At 33.9% G+C, this 21,377-nt stretch overlaps 1 protein-coding gene across 1 annotated transcript; it reads right to left on the reverse strand.

The window, feature by feature from the left end:
• Positions 1-6,932: 6,932 nt before the first annotated feature.
• On the reverse strand, positions 6,933-15,862 carry LOC132278647 (cinnamoyl-CoA reductase 1-like). Its single transcript, XM_059780486.1, has 6 exons — positions 15,674-15,862; positions 14,834-15,009; positions 14,394-14,579; positions 8,106-8,268; positions 7,380-7,569; positions 6,933-7,201 (listed from the first exon to the last, which is right to left on the reverse strand). The coding sequence occupies exons 1-6, from the start codon at positions 15,795-15,797 to the stop codon at positions 7,063-7,065; spliced, it is 978 nt and encodes a 325-aa protein (XP_059636469.1). The 5' UTR covers positions 15,798-15,862; the 3' UTR covers positions 6,933-7,062.
• Positions 15,863-21,377: the final 5,515 nt, after the last annotated feature.

The following is a 21,377-nucleotide window of genomic DNA, read 5'->3' on the forward strand; positions in this document are numbered from 1 at the left end:
TAGTACCAATCATCAAGACAAAGAATGAACCTCTTTATTTCAATTTATTTCCTACATGCTCATTTTCAATTTCTTTTTCACTCCTTTATTTTATTTTTTGTTTTTATTGTTTTATAGGGTCAAAGAAAAGAGTATGGTGCAATATATTGATCTCTTAAGCTTTCTAGAAGATCCATTTAACGAGCGTTAGTTCAATGACTCCCAAATCGAACAGCTTTAGGGCATTAGGTGTAAAGACACCCCTAAGGAATTACAAACTCGAATCAAATAGGCTACAAATCAAAACAACTCTCATCTAGTCATTTCCCTACTTCCACCTTTGGTGAGAAGCGCTCACTTTATTTGCTTTTGCAATTTTTTTTATTATTATTATTGTGTGGGCCTTCACTTTCAGCGCAAGAATTCAATGCTTAATGAGGCTCGAATCCCAGCTACTCGGTAAAAGGTTTGTTATTAAGCATGCAAGGTCATCTTGTCAAGAATGAAAGCTTTCAAAGCCAACTAGTTCAATTGGGATATAACCAAAATAATTATCAACTAAGCATGTACCCCACAAATGAATACTAGTGTGCGCCTGTGCAAGTGTAGAACTCTAGAGATTAATCTCACAAACAAGATGATGCAGACCACAAAAGCAAACATGATATCAATCTTTCAAAAAAATTTGTTCCTAGATGACATCCAAAAGGCATACAAGGAGTATTGAACTTATAAGTCAAACAATTTTTAAATTCTAAGGAACATATGCCTCAAAAAATCAAAAATCATCGCTAATCATGGACCGAACAAAATAAATCTCAAGTGCACAAATCATGTTTAAAATCTTGATATTAATGTAAAGAACACACATTACCCCCAAACTTAAACAGCACATTGTCCTCAATGTGCAATGAGAATAAAAGAGAGAGGAAAGAGTATACCATGGTGGTAAAAGTCTATGAAGTCTGGCAATAATTCATTTTGAAAGACGTCTCCCCCAAACTTGGAATCAACAACCTGCTTGAATAACCACACTAGGAAACTCACATCAAATATCAAATGGGATAAAGAATAGGCAAATTATGCATTCTAAGGCAATTATGTCACAAAGTGAGATAGAAATGTGAGAGCATGCCCAAGATAAAGCAAGGAAGTATGCATAGTTACACAAAAGGGCATAATGGAGGTTTTTTTTTTTTTTTTTGGATCGATCATAAGTTGGATTAATCATGGTGTGATCAATCCAAAAGTTCACACGATGGGCCTGAGAGCTGAATTTTGGGTTCAAGACTCGCACGATGCAACCGAGAGCTGTTATTTTGAGACTTGGATCGATCTTGGTGTGATCGATCCAAAAGTTCATACGATGGGACTAAGAGCTGAATTTTAGGTCCAAGACTCGCACGATGCAACTGAGAGCTGTTATTTTGAGACTTTGAAAAAAAAATTAAGTATAGAATTGAGATCGATCACATGGACACTTGGATCGATCGAAGTGCACTTGGAACGATCGAACAGAAATGTTCGCACGATGGGACAAAAGCTTGATTTTTGCAGGAAAGCTCGACCCAGTAAACACTTGGCCTCATCTTATTAGAAGAAAAACCCTAGAAAACCCATAAATTTCAATGAAAGAGATTGACCATCCATTAAAACACTACTACATCAAGTTAGGAAATTAGAGTATGCTGATTTTGATTGGAGAGTAAGGGATCGAAGAACACAGTGATCCCTTAAGAAAACAAACATATGTATCATCACAAAAAAAAATAAAAAAATAAAAAAATAAAAAAAAAAGAGAAGCAAACCCTAGAATTGAAGTGGAAAAGGGAAGGGATCAAAATGGTGATGTTGTTGGATGTAAAGCAGGCAGCAGAGCAGGGAGGGAAGGAAGGAAGGAAGGAATGAAAGGAAAGGAAAGGAAAAAGGGTGGGGGAATAGGTGAGCTGGATAGGAAGATGATGTTGGAGAATCTTCTAGGTGTTGGGGCAGATTAATAAAAGCAAAGAATGAAAGGGGAAGGAAAAAGAAAAGAAATGATTTTATGTTTGCTTGTCTGAGAGATAAATAATACTAATAACGGAACAAGTAGAGTAAGGAAAAATATGTATGATAACGGCTTTGCCTTCTAAAAACTCTCAATTCTCAAAAGAAGAAAGACTACCCCTTGCACAGGGCACGTTTGGGACCCAGTTTGTCAAAACCCTAATTACTATTTGTTTATGTTTTTTTGTTTATTATTTTGTGTTTTATTTTCGAATTGGAAACAAGTTGATTTATCTAAAAAATGCAATTCTTTCTTAATGTTTCTATCTCCCTTCATTTTCTCAGTTGTTTCTTTGATTATTAATGACACATAAATTAGCAGGCTTGTTCATAAAATCTTTAAAAAAAATAACAATACTTACTTTCTTAATTATAATGAATAATTTCCTCTTTATAGCTTATATTATGACCCATCAACTTTAAGAAGGAGATTTTGGGCTTCGTTTGATTAGACAGAATCGAATCAACGAGAAAAGAAATGAAATAGAAAATTTTGAAACTTTTTAAGAGGTTGGTTAGATAAAAAATGAAAAGTTCTGGCTTGCTTGGTTTGTAATTATAGAAACAGTTTTATGTTCTCGAAAAACTAAAAACAAAAAATGTACAAAAAAAAAAAACTCTACTTGGTTCAATTTTCTGAAAACTCAGTTATAAAAAGGTTTATTTTCACATAACAGTCTTTTATAGCTCTCTGAAAACTATTCTCTGTTTTTTGAATTTCTGAGAACTATTTTTAGAATTACAAACCAAGCATGCCAAGATTCTCGTAACTCAAAATGTTTTCGATATAAAATACGGGGAAATTTTATTTTTACGTGAAAGGAACATCTTTTTATTTTATGCTCCTATTTTACCCATTAACTTCATTACATTATTTTACACAACAACTTTATCTTATTTTTTTATTGAATTTCAAAAATTGCAGTTTAACAATAACTTTATCATTGATAGGGTTTTAATTAACTTGACTTTCATTTTTTATTGTTTTCCATCATATATGAATGAAATAAATAGTAGTTTACAAGGCTTAAACTAATTGAAAACTCCATTATTTTTTTTATATACGTACTACCAATTAATTTTTATTATTTTACCATATTTAAAAAATAAGGGCAAATTAGGTATCTAAATATGATATTTTTTTACAATTTTCTTAGATAATTTTTCATTTTAACCAAATATATACTAGAAAATCAATTTTCTATTCATTCACTTCACTTTTCTTTTCATTTTTCATTTTCTTTCTTTTCTTACTATTTTGATCTAACCAAACGGAGTCCTACTAAATGAGAAGACAATTATTGTTCTAAAGAATAAAAAATACTTCGTACTACCGAGAATTTGTTAGCATTGGTCCAATCAAAACGGGATATACTAAAAAAATAAAAAGTACTTGAATTACTAAAACATCTCCATCCCCAAACAGTAGAGGAAGATTTCGAACTTATATATGAGCAAATAATGTGTGTGAGTACTAGTTAGTAAATTCATGTATGATACGCGAATTAAACGTGTACGTATGAATTTTGAAAAAATACTCTCGTTTGCTGATCAAAGTTGAAAGATACGGTAAAATACGCGTTTTTTTATTCATCATCCCGTATGTAACGCGTTTATTCGTTTATTCGTTTTGGTTGCTCCGTTTAATTCGTATTTATACTTTAGGGTAACTTAATTGTTTTTTTTTTTTTTTTCTATTTCATTCTTGTTTCTAATATTTTTCTCAAACACACATTCTTAATACAAACTACCGTCTTTTGTTTGGTATAGCCCTTCTCTTTCACACCATCAAAATAATACTATTTGTTGTGCAATCTCAGGAAAGGCTGCAACCACTCAATTGTTCTATTATCACTCTATTTTTTTTTATTTTTTTTTATCTCTTATTATTGTCAATCCAATGCTTGATATTTAATCAAAGTAATGAAACACATATATATACCTTGTAGAACACTATATTGATGTTTGTAGGCATTTATAAATTATTTGTTTTATTTTAAGATCTTTTAAATTTTGTTAGTATCTTTATTATTATTATTATTTTGGAAGTTTGTAAATCACCACATTCACTAGATGTTTTAGTAGAACATAAAGATATTTTCACAAATATCATACCATATACTTATGCATTTATTATAAATATATAGGCTATCACGAAAATAATAATAATAATAATAATTAAAAAAAAAAAAAAAGAAGAAGAAGATGCATTTTGAGATTATGTTGAACAAAACTCTAACTATCATGGAGGTATTTCAATAGTCAAATCACATTTATCCGGGATAAAAAGGTAGAGATATTGAAATTTGTTCAAAAGTACTCTAAGAGGTTCAACGGCTCCCTTATAATTATGTGCAAGGAATTTTCCTGCCCGTAGGTTCCTTTGTCGTTGGGGCTCAAAATGACCCCATGCATATTTAGATAGTCACCTCTTCTGAGAGGATTGCACAGAGCTTCAAAATGAGATGCCTTCTTCAAGAAGCCGTATCTTGTTGACGAGAAGGTAGCTCCAAAAGTAGCTACTACAGTGGGGAACAACAATTCCGCATTGAGATCCATTTCATTCTCATGCCCGTTCGAATGATTTAGGAAGACTTTCTGAAGAGCTGTATGTTGATTAATTGAATTATAATTTTTTTCATTAATTTTGTGATGAATTGATTATGTTATGGACCTATGATTATTAATTAATTATAGTTAGATAGTTTATATCTGTTAGGATTATTGTGATAGTATTAATTGTAATATATTTATTTTATTATTTGTTACCTATTATTCATTGTTCTTACAAATATATGATATATAAAAAAATAATAAGATGTGTATAGCCGAATTTTTTGTTCTGAATTTTTAGTAAATATAACATATTATATACGTACGCATCCGTATTCATATGTTTACGTTTCCTTTTGTTTTTTAAACGAATTTTAAAAAAAATATCGAATTATACTCGTATGTTTTCATATCCGTATTTTTTTCGTACCGTATTTTACTAACTATGGTGTGAGTAAGTTTTTTTTTTATTTTTTATTTTGTCAATGTAATAATAATAAATAAATAAACATTGCATCATCATGCTCTTTAGCATGAATCTAAAATTTTCCTTCTAATTCAAACGTGGGTAAAATTTTATTTTTTAATTTTTTAATAAAGAAACTTCAATTCACAATTACAGGGAAAGACAATTGTATTAGACCAGTTGTGGCTAGTTAACTATGGCCCCCTTCTTTCTTTCTTCCTTTCTTTCTTTCTTTCTTTTTTTTTTGAAATATATTGTTGCAAAATTAAAAAGAAAATACATAAAGGAGATCGAACACACATAACAAGAATATAAAATTTTTTACTTGGGTCACCAAAAATTATGGCTGCGTTCAAAGATTGTAGGGATTTCACTATGATAATCAAAACAGCAGAAAATATAAAGAGTTCAAAATAAATAAATATTCTCACACTAGAATAATATAATAAGTACAAAAATTATCAAAATACCCTTCAAAAAATCGAAGACTTTGATTATATTCTTTGTGCATTGTTGTTTCTTCTAAATGTTTGATTTCTTTTATTTATAATATATGGTGGATTGACATTAATATAATAAACACAGGTTGCCACCTTCATTCTTAGCATCCCATTAAAATAATGGAGTGATTCTGTTAAGATATACACTATTTGGTTAGTAGAAAAAGCTCAATGAAGTTGTCAACAGAACCTTACTTTTCTAGTATATAATGGGGACCCTCGCATTGCATGATGGAGGTTGGGTTGTGACATGAATCATTGTCTTCTTTGATTAAAAGTTTTTAAGTAAACATATTTCACTTGGTTTGATTTTAGAACAATGATCAACAATTTGGAGCCCATTCTAATTTTGAAAATGCATGAAAGATGTTCTTGTTCATTTCAAATTAAAATCCCTATGCTACTGACACTTTTTGAAGATAAATTTTGAATTGTAACTTCCCTGTCAAATTTACAAAGTTTACTGTTTAAATCTTTGTTTGCTATGAGAAAGAGAAACATCTTAAAATAGATAAAAGAAAGTAAGTAAGAGACGAACGAAACATCTTTAATTAGGCATGTTTGATGCGCATTTTGTTTTTGGTATTTTTATTTTTATCGAATTTGTAGCAATGAACAGTGAAAACAACACATTGATAAACACTGTTTTGTTTTGTATACTGTCAAAACATTTCGTGAATAGTGACAAAAAATCGAAAAAAAATTTTAATATTTTTATTTATTTTCGCACTGCACTATTTGGTATTGTAGCCATTTTGATATATATAAATATATAAATAAATATATCAAAATGAATATTTTTCTTCTTCGGAGAGGGATGCCTCATGCTTCCTTCCTCTTTCAGTTGTTCCCTCTCTCCTCTTTCGGTTAGAAGCATAAATCTCTGGTGAGCTTAATTAGCACTATATGGTTTTTAGTTGGAAAGATCAAAAAGGTCACACTCAGTGCCTCGGTGGATTCAGTACAGTTGAGACATTTTCAAGCCTGAGGCTAGGGTTTGGTCTGATGGGTCCCAATACACCTGTTCTGGGCCACACATACAGTACCGATGCACCAACATTGCAATTAATGGGACATTGCAATTAATGTCCAAGTGCTTCTAAAACTGTTCTCATGTTGCAACACCACCACATTGACAGTACTGAGCCACAAACAAAACACACACTGCCAATTCCTTTCCAAATATGGTTCAGTATATTCAGAATTGAACACTTAAAATTTTTTCTTCCACATTACAACTTAGAGTAATGATAGGGAGTCCCCCGTTGAATAAATCCGAGATGTGATGACATCAGGGATATTAATCACATCAATCACCACTCACATAAATCAATTGGAATTATCCGACGTCTTTCGAATTCCCAATCATTATCCTAAAACTTATATAGTAAAAGGAAACTAGAGATGCATGCTTCAATTTACAGAAAGACACCTTTGAGAAGGATAAACACGTTGTAAAAGAACCTCCCAGTATGGACAACCTTGTATCAAATACATTTCTGCAACATACATTTGTTGCTATTCATTACCCAACAAACCACTCTCCTCATAGTTCTTAACAGCGTCGACTATGGTCTCTTCTAATGGCCTAAACTTCCATCCCAAATTCTGCAACTTCTCAGAACTAATCTTCGCATCCTGCTTTACTTCAGTAAAACTGTCAAGATGTCATCAGATGCAAATATTAGTAAATTACGACTAATAATAAGAGTGCTACATGTTGTTGATGGGTGAGATTGACTTATATTCTATGCCATTAGTTTACTCCATTTTCAGCATTCCTGCAGTCAGAAGCTGTAGGATTTGATATCTGTAACATAAATAGTTCAACTTACCTTTTTGGGTAATTGTAGTTGGGATACATGCCCTTCAACATTTCCACCAAAGCCCTTGATCGAACCGTGTGTGATGAACATATATATCTCCCCTCTGCTTCAGGCTTTTCATATGCCAGGAGGATTGCATCGGCCACATCACGCACATCTACAACAATACGATCTTCGTCTTCCACAGATTCTTTTCCATCTGGTTTCCATACCAGTTCAAGGATATCAATGATAAAGTAGCAAGACATTTATACCTAATAAAGAATGCCAAATCAATCAATCCTTAAAATACATTGCAGCTAGCTTATGAGCATACACAGTTTGGCTAATGAAATTCCCAGCTATCTTTTCAGCAATTGTTTGACTGCACTTGTGTTCGTGGCAGTCCAACCCCCTCGAACACGGGACCTTGGCTCTGATACCAATTGTCGGTCCAAGCTTCCACCAGTTCTCCTAAAACCAATTGGTGTTAGAGATCGAGGGCTTCAGCTTTGTACTTTAAACTTGTGTTCGTGGTGGTCAGTCCACTGTCAGCGATTAGTCCGTGAACCTTACCAGGGTGGATTGCTTGGCTACACCAGCCAACCTTGACCAAATCCTTTGATCGGGATCTTTCACCCCATATTAGTGATCTGATGTCTGGATTACACTGATCCAATCCAGTATATAGCATCTTTGACTTTGCATAATTAATAAACAAAAACTAAATAGATGTATGTAGTTATAAATGAAAACCTTTCAAATAGTGCAGGAGAAATAAGCTACTAGCATTCACTGTGGATTGTAGCATTGGCCCTATGCAAATGGATGGACACACTGTTACAAGGTTGAGCTCATTTCTTCTTGCATACTCCAGAGCCTCACTCTCTGCTAAAGTTTTCCCAAGGCAATACCATAACTGAAATTCAATTTAAAAAGAAGCTCAATATACACTATATGTATTAAAAATTGTTGAAAGATATAAAAATTGAAGAGAGAAATTAAACATGAAGAGCACAAGGATAGGCACACAAAGTCTAAAGGGCTACATCACCTTTATTATATTCTCTCTTAATATTGTTTACAATCAGCACATCTATTTATAAGTAAAAGAATACAAGTGACAAATATGGAAAATAGATTGATGGAGGATTCCTAAAATCAATATTCTATCATAGGCTAAAATCACTCCTATGATATTCCCCAACACACCCTCTCAAGTTGGTACATGGAGATTTTAAATCAAGTGTCCAACTTGAAACTAAATATGAAGTTATCAATAGTTCAAGACGAGATGATCCGAAGATCCGAGACGAGTTAATCCAGAGATTTGAGACGAGTTAATCCGGAGATCCAAGACGAGTTGATCTGAAGATCCGAGACAAGTAGAGTATAAAGTAAGGTATGATAACCTGCTCTGAAGCCTCTGATACCATGTTGAAAGATATAAAAATTGAAGAGAGAAATTAAACACGAAGAACACAAGAATAGACACACAAAGTCTAAAGGGCTACATCACCTTTTTATATTCTCTCTTGTTTACAATCAGCACATTTATTTATAGGTAAAAGAATACAAGTGATAAATATGAAAAATATATTGACGGAGGATTCCTAAAATCAATACCATAAATCACTCCAATCAATATTCTATCATGGCTAAAATCACTCCTATGATATTCTCCAACAAAAATAAAAAAAACATTTATGCTATGTTTGGGAGCTTCGAATCGGTGCCTTGAATTTGAGATTGGAGAAAGTTTTTTTCAAAATTTTTACTAAATTTTCTCTAATCCCAAATCCAACGCGCCGATTTAGTGTTGCCAAGCATAAGATTAGTGTAATATAGATAATTGTAATTGGTGCATACTCTAGCTCTATTTTATTTTACAAGATTTAGATTTATTGGTAGTTTCCTATTAGTAGGTAGGCGGAAGGGTAAATTACAATGACACCCCCCAAGGTTTATCATAACGACAGCTATATACAAGTTGGGCTGTTTTTGAACAATGACACCCCTCAAAGTTTGATAAAGGTAACAAAGACACCCCAATGATCGCATGCCACATCTAAAGTGACAAATATACCCTTTGACTTATAAATTGACCAAATTGAATAATGAAATTACCTTTCTAACCTTTATCAATAATAAAAAAAATAAAAAATAAAAACTATCGGACCCATTTCTTTCCTTCTCTCCAATATCGTATGTTATATACACTCATGGATGTTGCCGCCGCCGCCACCAAAACCCAAATCATCAACACATATACTTCTTGGTGGTGATGGTGGCAATGATGGTGAAGGATTTAAGGACGAAGAGGGCTAAGATTTGGTGGTGGGTTTAAGGGAAAGCCCGTGGGTTTGGTGGTGGGCAATGGCGGAGCCAATTAAGGCCCAGAGGGGGCACGTGCCCCCCCTCACTTTGCTCCAACCTACTATACATAGGTACATATTTTTGGTATATATATATACTTCCATGGTAATTTAAATAGTGCCCCTCCTCAAATTTTCAAATTCTTTTAATTTCCTTTTGAAAAAAAAAAAAATACATATATTCTTTCTTCAAATATACAATATATTTTTCCTTTTTTAATTTTTGTTTCCTTTTTCAAAAAAATTCTTTTTTCGCTTATGTATAATTATGTATTTTTCTATTTTTTTAAACTTATTTCTTTTTATCGATGACATTTGTGATTGTATTTAATTAAAATATTATTAATTAATATTTTAATTCTTATATTTGTAACTATATTTTTTTATGGTATTTATTTAGCATATTATTTTACAACTATTTTTTTTCTTATTTGCCTTTTTGATTTAAAAAAAATTATATTGTCATATTTATTATAAAAAAAAAAAAAAATTAACAAGTGCATTGTGCCCCCTATGAACTAAAATCCTGGCTCCGCCCCTGGTGGTGGGTTTGTTAGGGTTAGGGTTTGGGAGGCCGTGGTTGTTCTTGTTTCACCATGAAGTTTGTCGTACCTGAAACTTACCGGAACTTCACTGGTTTGGACGGTGATGATCAGAAGTTCATTGTAGCTCTTTACCGAACTGACGCATGCCGAATGTTCATGGTATCGGTTTAGTCCGCTAAAGCTTTTAGGCTGAGATGATGGGTTTGGTGTTGAACCGAGAGATGATGGATAATGTTTGTTGTTGGGTACTGATGCTCTGAAGCTCGCCGAAAATGATATTGATTGGGATTTCGATTGAAAAGATGTTATGTTGGTTCCTCATGTGCCTAATAAGTAATTAGGCGAACCACCACCCACCTTCATCACCATCCACCGCTAATGGAGTCGCCGTATGCTGCTGTGGCGACGGCCAGGGGGGGGGGGGGACAAGCCGAATTGTTCTTCCTACCGATCTCCGAGATCAGCAATGCAGAGGTCGGTACTAGGAAGTAAATCAAGGACAAGAGTGAGGAACTCCGGCAACTTGTCAGCAATCGGTAACGCGATCTTAGGGTCCGTTTACTAACGCTTTCACTTTCTTATTTTTATTTTCTCCAAAAGTAAAATAATGATTTTGATTTATTCAAGTGAAATAAAAAGTGAAATCATATTCAATAATTTTTTCTATTTTCAATATTTTGAAAGCAAAAACATAGAAAATAAGTTCAATAAATTATAATTTTATTTTTGTTTTTGTGGTCATCTTTCTCTCTCTGAAAAAGGTATCTGGGTTTGATTATAATTGTTTAGCTTCCTCAATGGTGAACTAAGAAAGCATAAATTTAGCAACATAAGCATAGACAAAGTGAGGGCCTGAAACACAATATAACATTATTCAATTAGGTCCAGAGAACCCACATTCTCAATCATCCCCTTTTCGACCACCAATTTCAGCAGAAGCAAAGGGGGGCAATACTTTGCAACTTCGAAGGGAAGATGGAGTTCGCCAGTTCTGGGTTAGAGAAGGGAAGATGAATTCTAGCGGCAGCACCATCACCACCATCACCGATATGATGTCATTTTGGCCTGATCGTCTCTGCTTCGCCGGGTTATGGCGCTGGGTACTCTTGTCGTCAATCGTCGCACCTCTCGTTGTCTTTGTTCAGATGGCTGGATTTTTGGATTTTTAGTCTTTGTTTCGTGGTTTGATACTGATATAGAGAGGTGGTTGAGAGGAATTAATTGGTATATACTTGATTGATATAGAGAGGTGGTTCACTATATATATGTATATATCATCACTCTGCAAAATTTTCTAGAGAAAGAGAGTGATTAGAATTTAGATGAGGCCAAAGAACCTCTGAGGGTCAACTTTGATGTGGCGATGATGGCGGTGGTTGTCAGCAATGGCGATGGTGGCGGTGGTTGTCGACGGCGAGGGTCTGTATTTTTTTTTTCTGTGACTGGTTGAAGTTGATTTGGGTATATTGTTGATGGCTTTTGATGTGTATGAGAGAGGAGAGAGATGGTTGTGGCAGTGGCTACAGTGGGAGGTGGCGGCAATGGCAATGACCATGGTGGGGAGGAGGTGGGTGATAAAATGACCGATTAGAATTCATTTATTATTATTTTTTTTTTGATAAATAGTGCTACAGGAGGGAAAGTAATTTCTGTAAACAGTGTAGAAAATAGAGAGAGTGAGTTCTCACTTTCTCTTCTCTTCACAAAATTAGAAAGTACTTTCTTAAAGTAAAAAAGTGAAAATACTTTATTAAACATGATTTTTGCTTTTGATTCTCAATTTTAGAAATTAACAATAGAAATCAAGAATTATTCTTGTTAGTAAACAGGCCCTTAGCGACTCCGCCGACTCCATCATCTAAATGAAAGCCTCATGCGTGCTCATATTCGCCAATCTCCACTCCCTCTCCGTCGAAACCCCCAAATTCACTGTCTCTTCACTCCCTCTTGTGTAAATGCTCTTTTATTTTATTTTTGTGCTATTGTAATTTTTTTCCCTATATTTGTATTATATATATACCTTTGGTGTTGGTAGTGATGGTGGACGGTGGAAGTGGAGATGGAAGTGAAGTTGGGGTTGGTGGTCGGTGGAGGTGTGTTGTTTGAGTTTAAAATATACACATATATTTATATATATAATATACTATATATTTATTTATACGGTAAATTACACTGACACCTCCTTAGGTTAGGTCAAATCTCACATAAATGGACATTTTGGTTTTAACTCACTCACGTTTGGAAGAGTTGATCCGCATTTCACTCACACCCCAAAAGTCACTTTTCAGTAGTGCTAGAGTACTTTTTACATATAAAATGACAATCCTACCCTTTTGACCTTGTGATGACTTTGTTTCATGTATAAAATGACTTAATTATCCCAAAAGACTCATTTAAATGACCAAAATATCCTAAAATTTATCCTCTCTCTTATTCTCTCACTAAGTGCATAAAATATGGGGAGATTTTTTTGGGACAAAAATATCCTTAACTTAATTTGCCACCTCATTGAAAATATGGACAATTATGTAATTTCAAGATAAAAGAGATCAGACACCGGTACGTTTTTCTCTCTCTTGTTCTCATCATCTCTTCTTCTCTCAAGACGCCACTCTTTTTTCTCTCTATTTCTCACATTTTATCTCCAATTGCTGCGAACTCCACTGACTTGAACCCTATCATCACTGCCACAACCATTTACATCGTTATACTCCTCCCATCGCCACCATTACTAGACAAACTTCTTCTACGCTATTATGGAACCAACCTCTCCGTCGCTGCCGTGAGATGATTTTTCTTGTTCAAGAATCGAATCTGATTTCTTCTAATTTGGTTCAATTAATTCAATTGATGTTTGGATTCTATTAAAACAGTGAGTGCTTTGTTTGTATGATTTTGTATTTTCAATGAAATTCTTCCGTTTATTTGGCGTCAATTTGGTGGCGGTGGAGGTTGTGAGGTGATAATTGTGGCGGTGGTTGTGGGGGTGATGGTGGTGGTGGTGGTTGCAGGGCGGCGTTGTTGCTAGTATTCTCCATCTAGTTTGTTTTCAGAACATTCTACAACTATGGTCCTGTAAAAATGGATTATTAGGAATGAAATTCTATTGTAATTGAAGACTGCTTACCCAAAAAAAATTCTATTGTAATTGAAGACTTCATCTTACTTGAAGTAGATTATGAATTCTTTTTTTTTTTTTTCATTTTATATATATTTTAAAGTGAAAGAGCTTAAATATTAGGCTTCATTGTATAGCTACAACATGGGTGTGCCTAGTCTTAACCCCATAGAATTGTATTGGGAATCTTCATGTTGTCTTGCCTTATGTATTTGGTGATACAACTTGTGAAGATAATACGAAAAATTGCAATCTTAGTTGATTTATATTATTTTCGGGTTATTGAGGTTGATGTTCAACTAGGTGATTTATGCAATGTTTTTGTGAATAGATAGAGAGAGAGAAGAACAATGTGTAAATAAATAGAGGAGAGAGAAAGAGAGAGTTATTTGGTGTGTGGGTTTTCTATATAAAATAGAGGCATTTTTGTAATTTAAGATTACATATATTTGGTATTAAAAAAATGGGGGTAAATGGGTCAATTCTCATGTGTCAGGGCTCAAAAAGTAATTTGGGGTGTACTTGAAAGTTAAAACCAAAATATCCATCTAGGTAAAATTTGACCTAACCTCAGGGGGTATCAGTATAATTTGCCCTTATTTATATATATATATATATATATATAAAAAGAGAGAGAGAGAGGGGCTTTTGATGAAAGAAGGCGAGAGAGGTTAGAGAGACTGGTGAGATTTACTGATGGGCCTATCAAGGGTAAAAGCGTCATTTAAGAATTATGATATTTAATAATAAAATATTTAAGGGTAATATTGACTTTTCACATCTTTTAAGGGTTATTTGGATCCATTTTTTGATAGGGGTTGTCATTGTTTGACAAACCTTAAAAGGTGTCATTGTAATTTACCCTAGGCAGAAGCAAAAAGGTTAGCCAGGCTATAAGAAGGTTCACTAATAAAAATCATATAGAAAAATCTATAAATAATGGTTGCAAAATTCCCTTTTAAAATCTTATTTTTCATAATAATGTGAAAAACTTGCAATCAAATACCTTAAGTGTTTTGCAATGTTCCCCATCCGTCCAACAGTTTTCGTCCATGGCCTGATCCTTGGGCCAATTAGGGTTCACCATAACCGCACCAACAGATGACACAACCACAACCTTTTTCACCTTAGCATTGAGACATGCATTTAATACATTCCGCGTACCTGTAATAGCTGGTTCCAGGAGTTCTGCCTGTGCATGCACACAATCAGATCAGTTTAATATTTACACTGTTGTAATAAGTAAGATTTAGTTTGATCTATATGGCATGATTTGATCTGTACCAAATGTTACTTGTCATTTAGCTGAAGAGTAAAGTATACACTATTTATGGTGCCCAAAGCTTTCACAAAAACAAGTAGATTATCCAATTAAAGAGGAAAGTGTTAAAAGTACAAATTTAAAATGAGTTTGAGGGTGATTAATTTGATGAGTAAGAATCTTGCCTCGGGATTAGGCACGTCACGGACAGCAGGAACTGGACAGGCAACGTGGAGAACCCCGGTGCATCCAGCAATGGCAGCACAGAGACCTTCATAGTCTAGCAAGTCTGTCTTGAAGAGTTGCAGATTTTCCGTAGCATTTTTCAGTTTCTTCAGATGACCATTCTTTTTTTCATCACCTAGAAACCATTTTTTTACCGAAAACTTGCAATTAATTGCAGCAGACAACAGAGACCAATAAATGGTATTCCATAGAGCAAGGATAAAGAATTACATCAAAATCAAAAACAAGTTTTTGATTCTGATATGAATTATAGGATCAACTAAGATCAACAAGTTGGTCTAATGAAATAAGAACTCACTTTTGTGGGTTGGAAATTTTATTTCCAATCTTGGAATCAAATAGAAGATGAAGGCTCTAAATCTATATATTATCTAAGAATCAATAGTCAAAAGTAGCAAAAAGGCAATCAAATAGAAGATGTTAAAAAAAAAAAAAAAAAAGAAGCAGCAAGGGTCATGTAAGATAATTGGATACATAATCTAAAGAGTTCGAGTTCTAGTTGCTAGAGAGAGATGATTGTGAATTTGATATAGTATATCCAAAGAGTTCAAGTTCAAGTAAGTATATGTTGCATTCAACATTCTAAATTTGGAAAAGTCGTGAACAAATCGAGGTTTTAAGAGGAATTTGACAAAGTGAAAGGAAGGGAAGGGATTCTAAATTTGGAAAAGTCATGAACAAATCGATAAGTTCTAACACTATCAATCTGTAAAAATAAACTACATATATCTATATATTTGGTGAAAGTAAAGGCAGAGGAGAAGGGTACAATTACATACAAGGGTCTCTAACAGTTCCATGGACCATGTAGCCATTTGAAAGGAGAAACTTCACCACCCATGATGCCACGTATCCTCCTGCACCTGTTACACATACTCTTTCTTTCTCAACACACTGCGCCATCTCTCTCTCTCTCTCTTAAATCTCTCTCTTTCTTTATCTGCTAACTGTAATATATATATATATATATACACACACCTGGGCTATAATCTACAAGCCTTACAATCCCCTTGCCTACGAGTGGACATAAATATACGACAAAACTGTTCTTTATTTATTTATAATAATAATTATTATAATAGAAGTAATAGTATTGCTAGCAAGTAGCATCGACTCACGACTCGTAAATTATATGAATTATGTATAAATATATTATTAAAATTTTGTTTCAAAATTTATTAATAGTAAATTATATGAATTAGTAAAATATTTATATATTTTTTAATTTTTTATTCAAATTAAACTACCTTAGACAGTCTCTTTAAAATTTTCAATTGTGTGTATATATATATATATATATATATATATATAATGGACAGTATCATTTTAATATTGTTTGGGTGACGTTATAATTTATGTGCTATTTTTCGTAATAATAATATATTAATTTACAGAAAAACTTATGACAATGAGATCTATCGATGCTATTAAATTAACCTCACTCTTTTAACTTGTTGCATCTCATTTCTTACACCAGCCTTAAGCTCAATCATTTTATTATTTGTGTTAATATATATATATATATATATTATTTAACAGAAACTCAATTGATGTGGCAAATCATTCAGTCATTTTCTTCGTACAATTTGAGTAATCAATAATTCAAAAATCAAAACAAAGGAGTGTGAAAGCAAAGTTCAACGCGTCCATTATCTACATTATTCCAACACTTTCTATTTGACATGGTGGTATAAAAGTGACACAATGTACAAGGCTTTTTTGTAACTCTTTTTCTTAACCATATCCAATGAGGGCCGATTACAACAGCAGCCGATCATATGGAATCTTCAATTATTAATGAAATTCGATACCTTCAATCAAAAAGGGCCAGCCAAGGTGTGGTACTAGTTTAGCGGTGGGCCGTATATTGTTTGGGATTTTTGTTCATGTTTAAAAGTCATCAACATCATTCCTCTTCCTCCTTTAACCCCACTAATTATTGTCAGGTCAAAAAATTGGAAAGAAAAGAAAAAAAAAAAAAAAAACCTCTTATTAATTCAAAATAAAATGATAAGTGTTTATATAACTTTTATATATATATATCATTACTATTATAAAAGTCTAAATTTTTTTCTTATTTCTAAATATTTTTATTATTTTTTTAAAATCATCATTTAACATTTAATAAGGAATTTAAAGATAGTATATCTATCTATATTTATATCTATATCTAAATCTATCCATATCTGTATCTTTTCCTTATTTATAATTATTTTTATTTATATATCTATATCTATGCATATTTATATCTTTTCATTATTTTCAAATAATTTTACTATAATTTTTTAAAAATCATAATGTGACATTTAAAAATATTTTTTATATTTTTAAAATACAATCATTATAATAACATACGATGACCAGAATTTGTCCCTTGGCGATAAGTTGGCTGATGCCCCTCTCGTCTCCGCTCTTCTTTACTGAAGGTTGACCGAGTTCAGCCACAAATTCAGTACTCTTGCTGGCCCAATTCGGATTCTTCAACTGTAGGCGTATATCTTTTTGCTTACTTCCATATTTGATCTCCCTGGCATCAATCCAAATTCATTTTCCAATGTTAGAACGCGTCACCAACCTGATTTTTCTTCTTCCACAATATACAACATGTGTATAATAATAAGGGTAAAAATATAGCAACATTTCATTTGGTTTGCCAAAAGAACACACTTATATAAGTTATCGATTTTTTGAACAATAACACTCCTTCAAGGTTCAAAAGTAGATAAAGGCATCCCATGCAATCAACCGGCATGAAAAATTGATCAAATTGCCCTTTGACCGTTTAGTGGACCTTTTAACTTTTATAAGTTAATAAATTAGACCAATCTACTTTTCATGAACAATTTACGCATAAAAAGAAGGGTAGAATGCAAAAAAACCCCTCTGGACTATGGAGAAATCTGCAACTAACCCCTGAACTTTAAAAAATGCAAGAAACCCCCTGAACAATGCAAAATTGTTGCAGATCACCCCATCTGTTCAAGGTCCGATGATATATGATAATTAAAATTGGTTTCTTAAATTTAAATGACCATATTACCCACATAAGCGTGAAAGGACAATAATACCCTTAATTTTCAACCATTAGACCCAAACCGACCCGAACAATCCTTATCAAAATTTTCCCAAATTGACAGCTCTCCAACTGTTAGGGTTTGTCTTCGTTTTCAAATAACTGTGCTTCTTGGTGATTTTGGTGGTCAGAAACAAGATAACATCATTGAAAAAGATGATTATGATAGGAGGCTGGCACAATGTTGGAAGCCATCATTTAATCGGATTTTTCGCCGTCGTCGTGTCAATTTTGGTTCCCTTACTTTCTTTCTCTAGCAGAACTGTCTCTCTACATATATATATATATATATATATATATATATATGAACAAACCCCTAATGCAATTTTGTTGCCAAAAAAAAAAAAAAGGGGGAGAAAAAAAATGGTAACTCAGATTCTATTGGAAGGAAAAAAAAGATAAAAATGGTAATACAAACCATATAAATACAGGTAAATTATGGTAGTAACTATTTTATTTTGGTAATCCAGAAACACTGAAAATAAAATTATATATATGATAGTAAGTAATATACAAGGACAGGAAAGATACTTCCCAAGCAATCTGTTTTTTTTTTTTTTTTTTTTTTTTTTTTTTTTTTTTTTTTTATCTAGAAATACCGGGTGCAAACGCGGGGATGTGAGACTTGGGACCGGAAGAGAGACCTTCACTAAAGGCACTCGCTGATCTAAGGGTCCTGGACCTTCTCTAGTAGGATCCTAGATTGTGCAGTTAGACTCGCAGGTGACTCGAGTCAGCACGGGAGCCCATGCAAAGAGAGCTTGAAGTTCACCGGAAGTGAACAAGGTTACAGTGGTGGCCCATTAGCCGGATTCTATGATAGAGTAAAAGAGAGAACATACTTTATCTCGTTGATGTGCTTTCGATCTCCCATTGGCCGTTAAGATTTTGTTGCCACATCAGCAAGTTAATATTGACAATGCTTTATAATGTTATTTATCTTTTTCCGGTTACCTGATGGGGGTAATATACAACAAAGTTCAAGAGTTTTTTTAAGTTGAGAGGAGTTAGTTGCAAAACCCCATAGCTCAAGGGGTTTCTTGCATTTTCCCCCTAAAAAAAATGTCATTGTCGGCATCGGATTTTGCTTAAATAATCCGTAAACCATCCGCTCTTTGCCGGAATCTAGCGGCGGCGGTCCAAGGTCCTCAATGTAACCAGCCTCTTCTTCAGCACATTTGATGCGCCAACAAGCATACAAGCGCTACTGCGCGTAAATCTAACTCTCTATCATCTCCATGCTCTTTTTAGGCCACCTCGGCACACTGAACTCGCCGCCAGCTCTCTCTGTTGGAAATAGTGGCCTAGTTACACACACAACACTATACTATTTGGAAGAGAATAGAAATGGAGGAAAAAATTTCTTATTTCACTTGATGGAAAATGAGTACAATGCATGGGTTTATATAGGCTTCAAAACATAAATGTAAATGAAACTTAAAACCCCACTAACATATCATTTAGTAGGCAAAACTCCCACTAACCCACTAACATGACCATTTAGTAGGCAAAACTCCCACTAACCCACTAACATGACCATTTACTAGTTGTAACTCTCATGCCCCCCACTAACTCCAATAAAAAACTCACATAAATGTAAAACACTAAATAAAATAAAGTTTAATTTCTAACACCCCCTCTTAAACTTGATTTTTTTTCAACTCCAAGCAAACTCCTAAACTTGTGAAAATCTGCAAACTTGAGGGGCTTGGTGAAAATATCCGCAACTTGATCTTGTGACTTGATGAACTTGAGCTCCACCTCCTTCTTAGTTATACATTCTCTAATGAAATGAAATCTTGTATCAATATGCTTGCTTCGTTCATGAAACACCGGATTCTTGGCCAAAGCAATTGCTGATTTGTTGTCCACAAAAATCTCCGTTGACTCTTCTTGTAGCATGTGTAATTCCTTCAACAAATTCCTCAACCAAATTACTTGACAGACACATGAAGTGGCTGCAACATATTCTGCTTCACAAGTTGAGAGGGTGACAATGGGTTGCTTCTTTGAACACCATGTAAAAGCAGTATTTCCCATGAAAAAACAATAGCCTGAAGTACTTTTTCTATCATCCAAATCTCCGGCCCAATCACTATCACAATAACCCACAAGCTTGAAATCATTAGAAAATGAATAGAATAACCCAAAATCAAGGGTACCTTTGATGTAACGAAGAATCCTCTTAGCCGCCTTGAAATGAGTTATGGTGGGTCTTTCCATAAACCGACTAACAAGCCCAACCACAAATAATATGTCCGGCCTTGTGCATGTTAAGTATCTCAAGCTTCCAACAAGACTTTTGAAAAATGTTGGATCCACCGTTTCTCCATCTTCATCTCTTGACAATTTAATTCCAACTTCCATGGGCGTGTTCACCAATTTACAATCTTCCATCTTGAAATTCTTAAGAATTTTCTTAGCATAGCCTTCTTGGTGAATGAAAATTCCATCCTTCATTTGCTTGACCTCAATGCCAAGATAATAAGCCATGATGCCAATATCTGTCATCTCGAACTCTCGAGCCATAACCTTCTTGAAATCTTCAAACATTTTTGGATTGCTACCTGTGAAGATTAAATCATCCACATACAAGCAAACAAAAAATACATCTCCATTCTCACTTACTTTGGAGTAAAGAGCATGCTCATATGGGCACTTTGAAAAATTATTGTCTTGAAAATATTTGTCAATTCGCTTATTCCACGCTCTTGGTGCTTGCTTCAAGCCATATAAAGCCTTCTTCAATTTCAAGACTCTGTTTTCTTGCCCCTTTACAACATAGCCCATGGGTTGTTGAACATACACCTCTTCTTCAAGAAACCCATTCAAGAAAGCCGATTTCACATCCATTTGGTGGATTCTCCAATTGTTCTGGGCTGCCAAAGAAATTAACAATCTAATTGTTTCCAAACGAGCTACGGGTGCAAATACCTCATCATAGTCAATTCCAGGCTTTTGGTTGTACCCCTTGGCGACCAATCTTGCTTTATATTTTTCAACTTCACCATTTGCATTATGCTTTGCTTTATACACCCACTTGACACCAATTGCCTTTTGCTCTTTTGGAAGTGTAGCAAGCTCCCATGTGTCATTCTTCTCTATGGATTTAATTTCTTCATCCATAGCATTTCTCCATTTTTTGTCTTGTGCAGCCTCTTCAAATCCTACGGGTTCACAATCCGCAAAGAGACAAAAAAGTGTTAGATCACCTAACCTTTCCGTTACCTCATCTGTTTCGTCATATATGTCACGAAGACTCCTCATGCGAAGTGGTGGTGTGTCACTTGAACTTGATGATGATGGAGTTGATTGATCTTGAATTGATGGCGGTGGAGGTGATGTTGGTGGAGAAATGGGCTGCTCCATGCCTTCATTTTCTTGCTCCTCATCTGAAATTGAAAAAATAT

This window comes from Cornus florida, unplaced genomic scaffold, assembly GCF_030987335.1.
Source record: "Cornus florida cultivar Cherokee Brave unplaced genomic scaffold, ASM3098733v1 CherokeeBrave_3.0.0_Hap2_Chr10, whole genome shotgun sequence".
NCBI lineage: Eukaryota > Viridiplantae > Streptophyta > Magnoliopsida > Cornales > Cornaceae > Cornus > Cornus florida.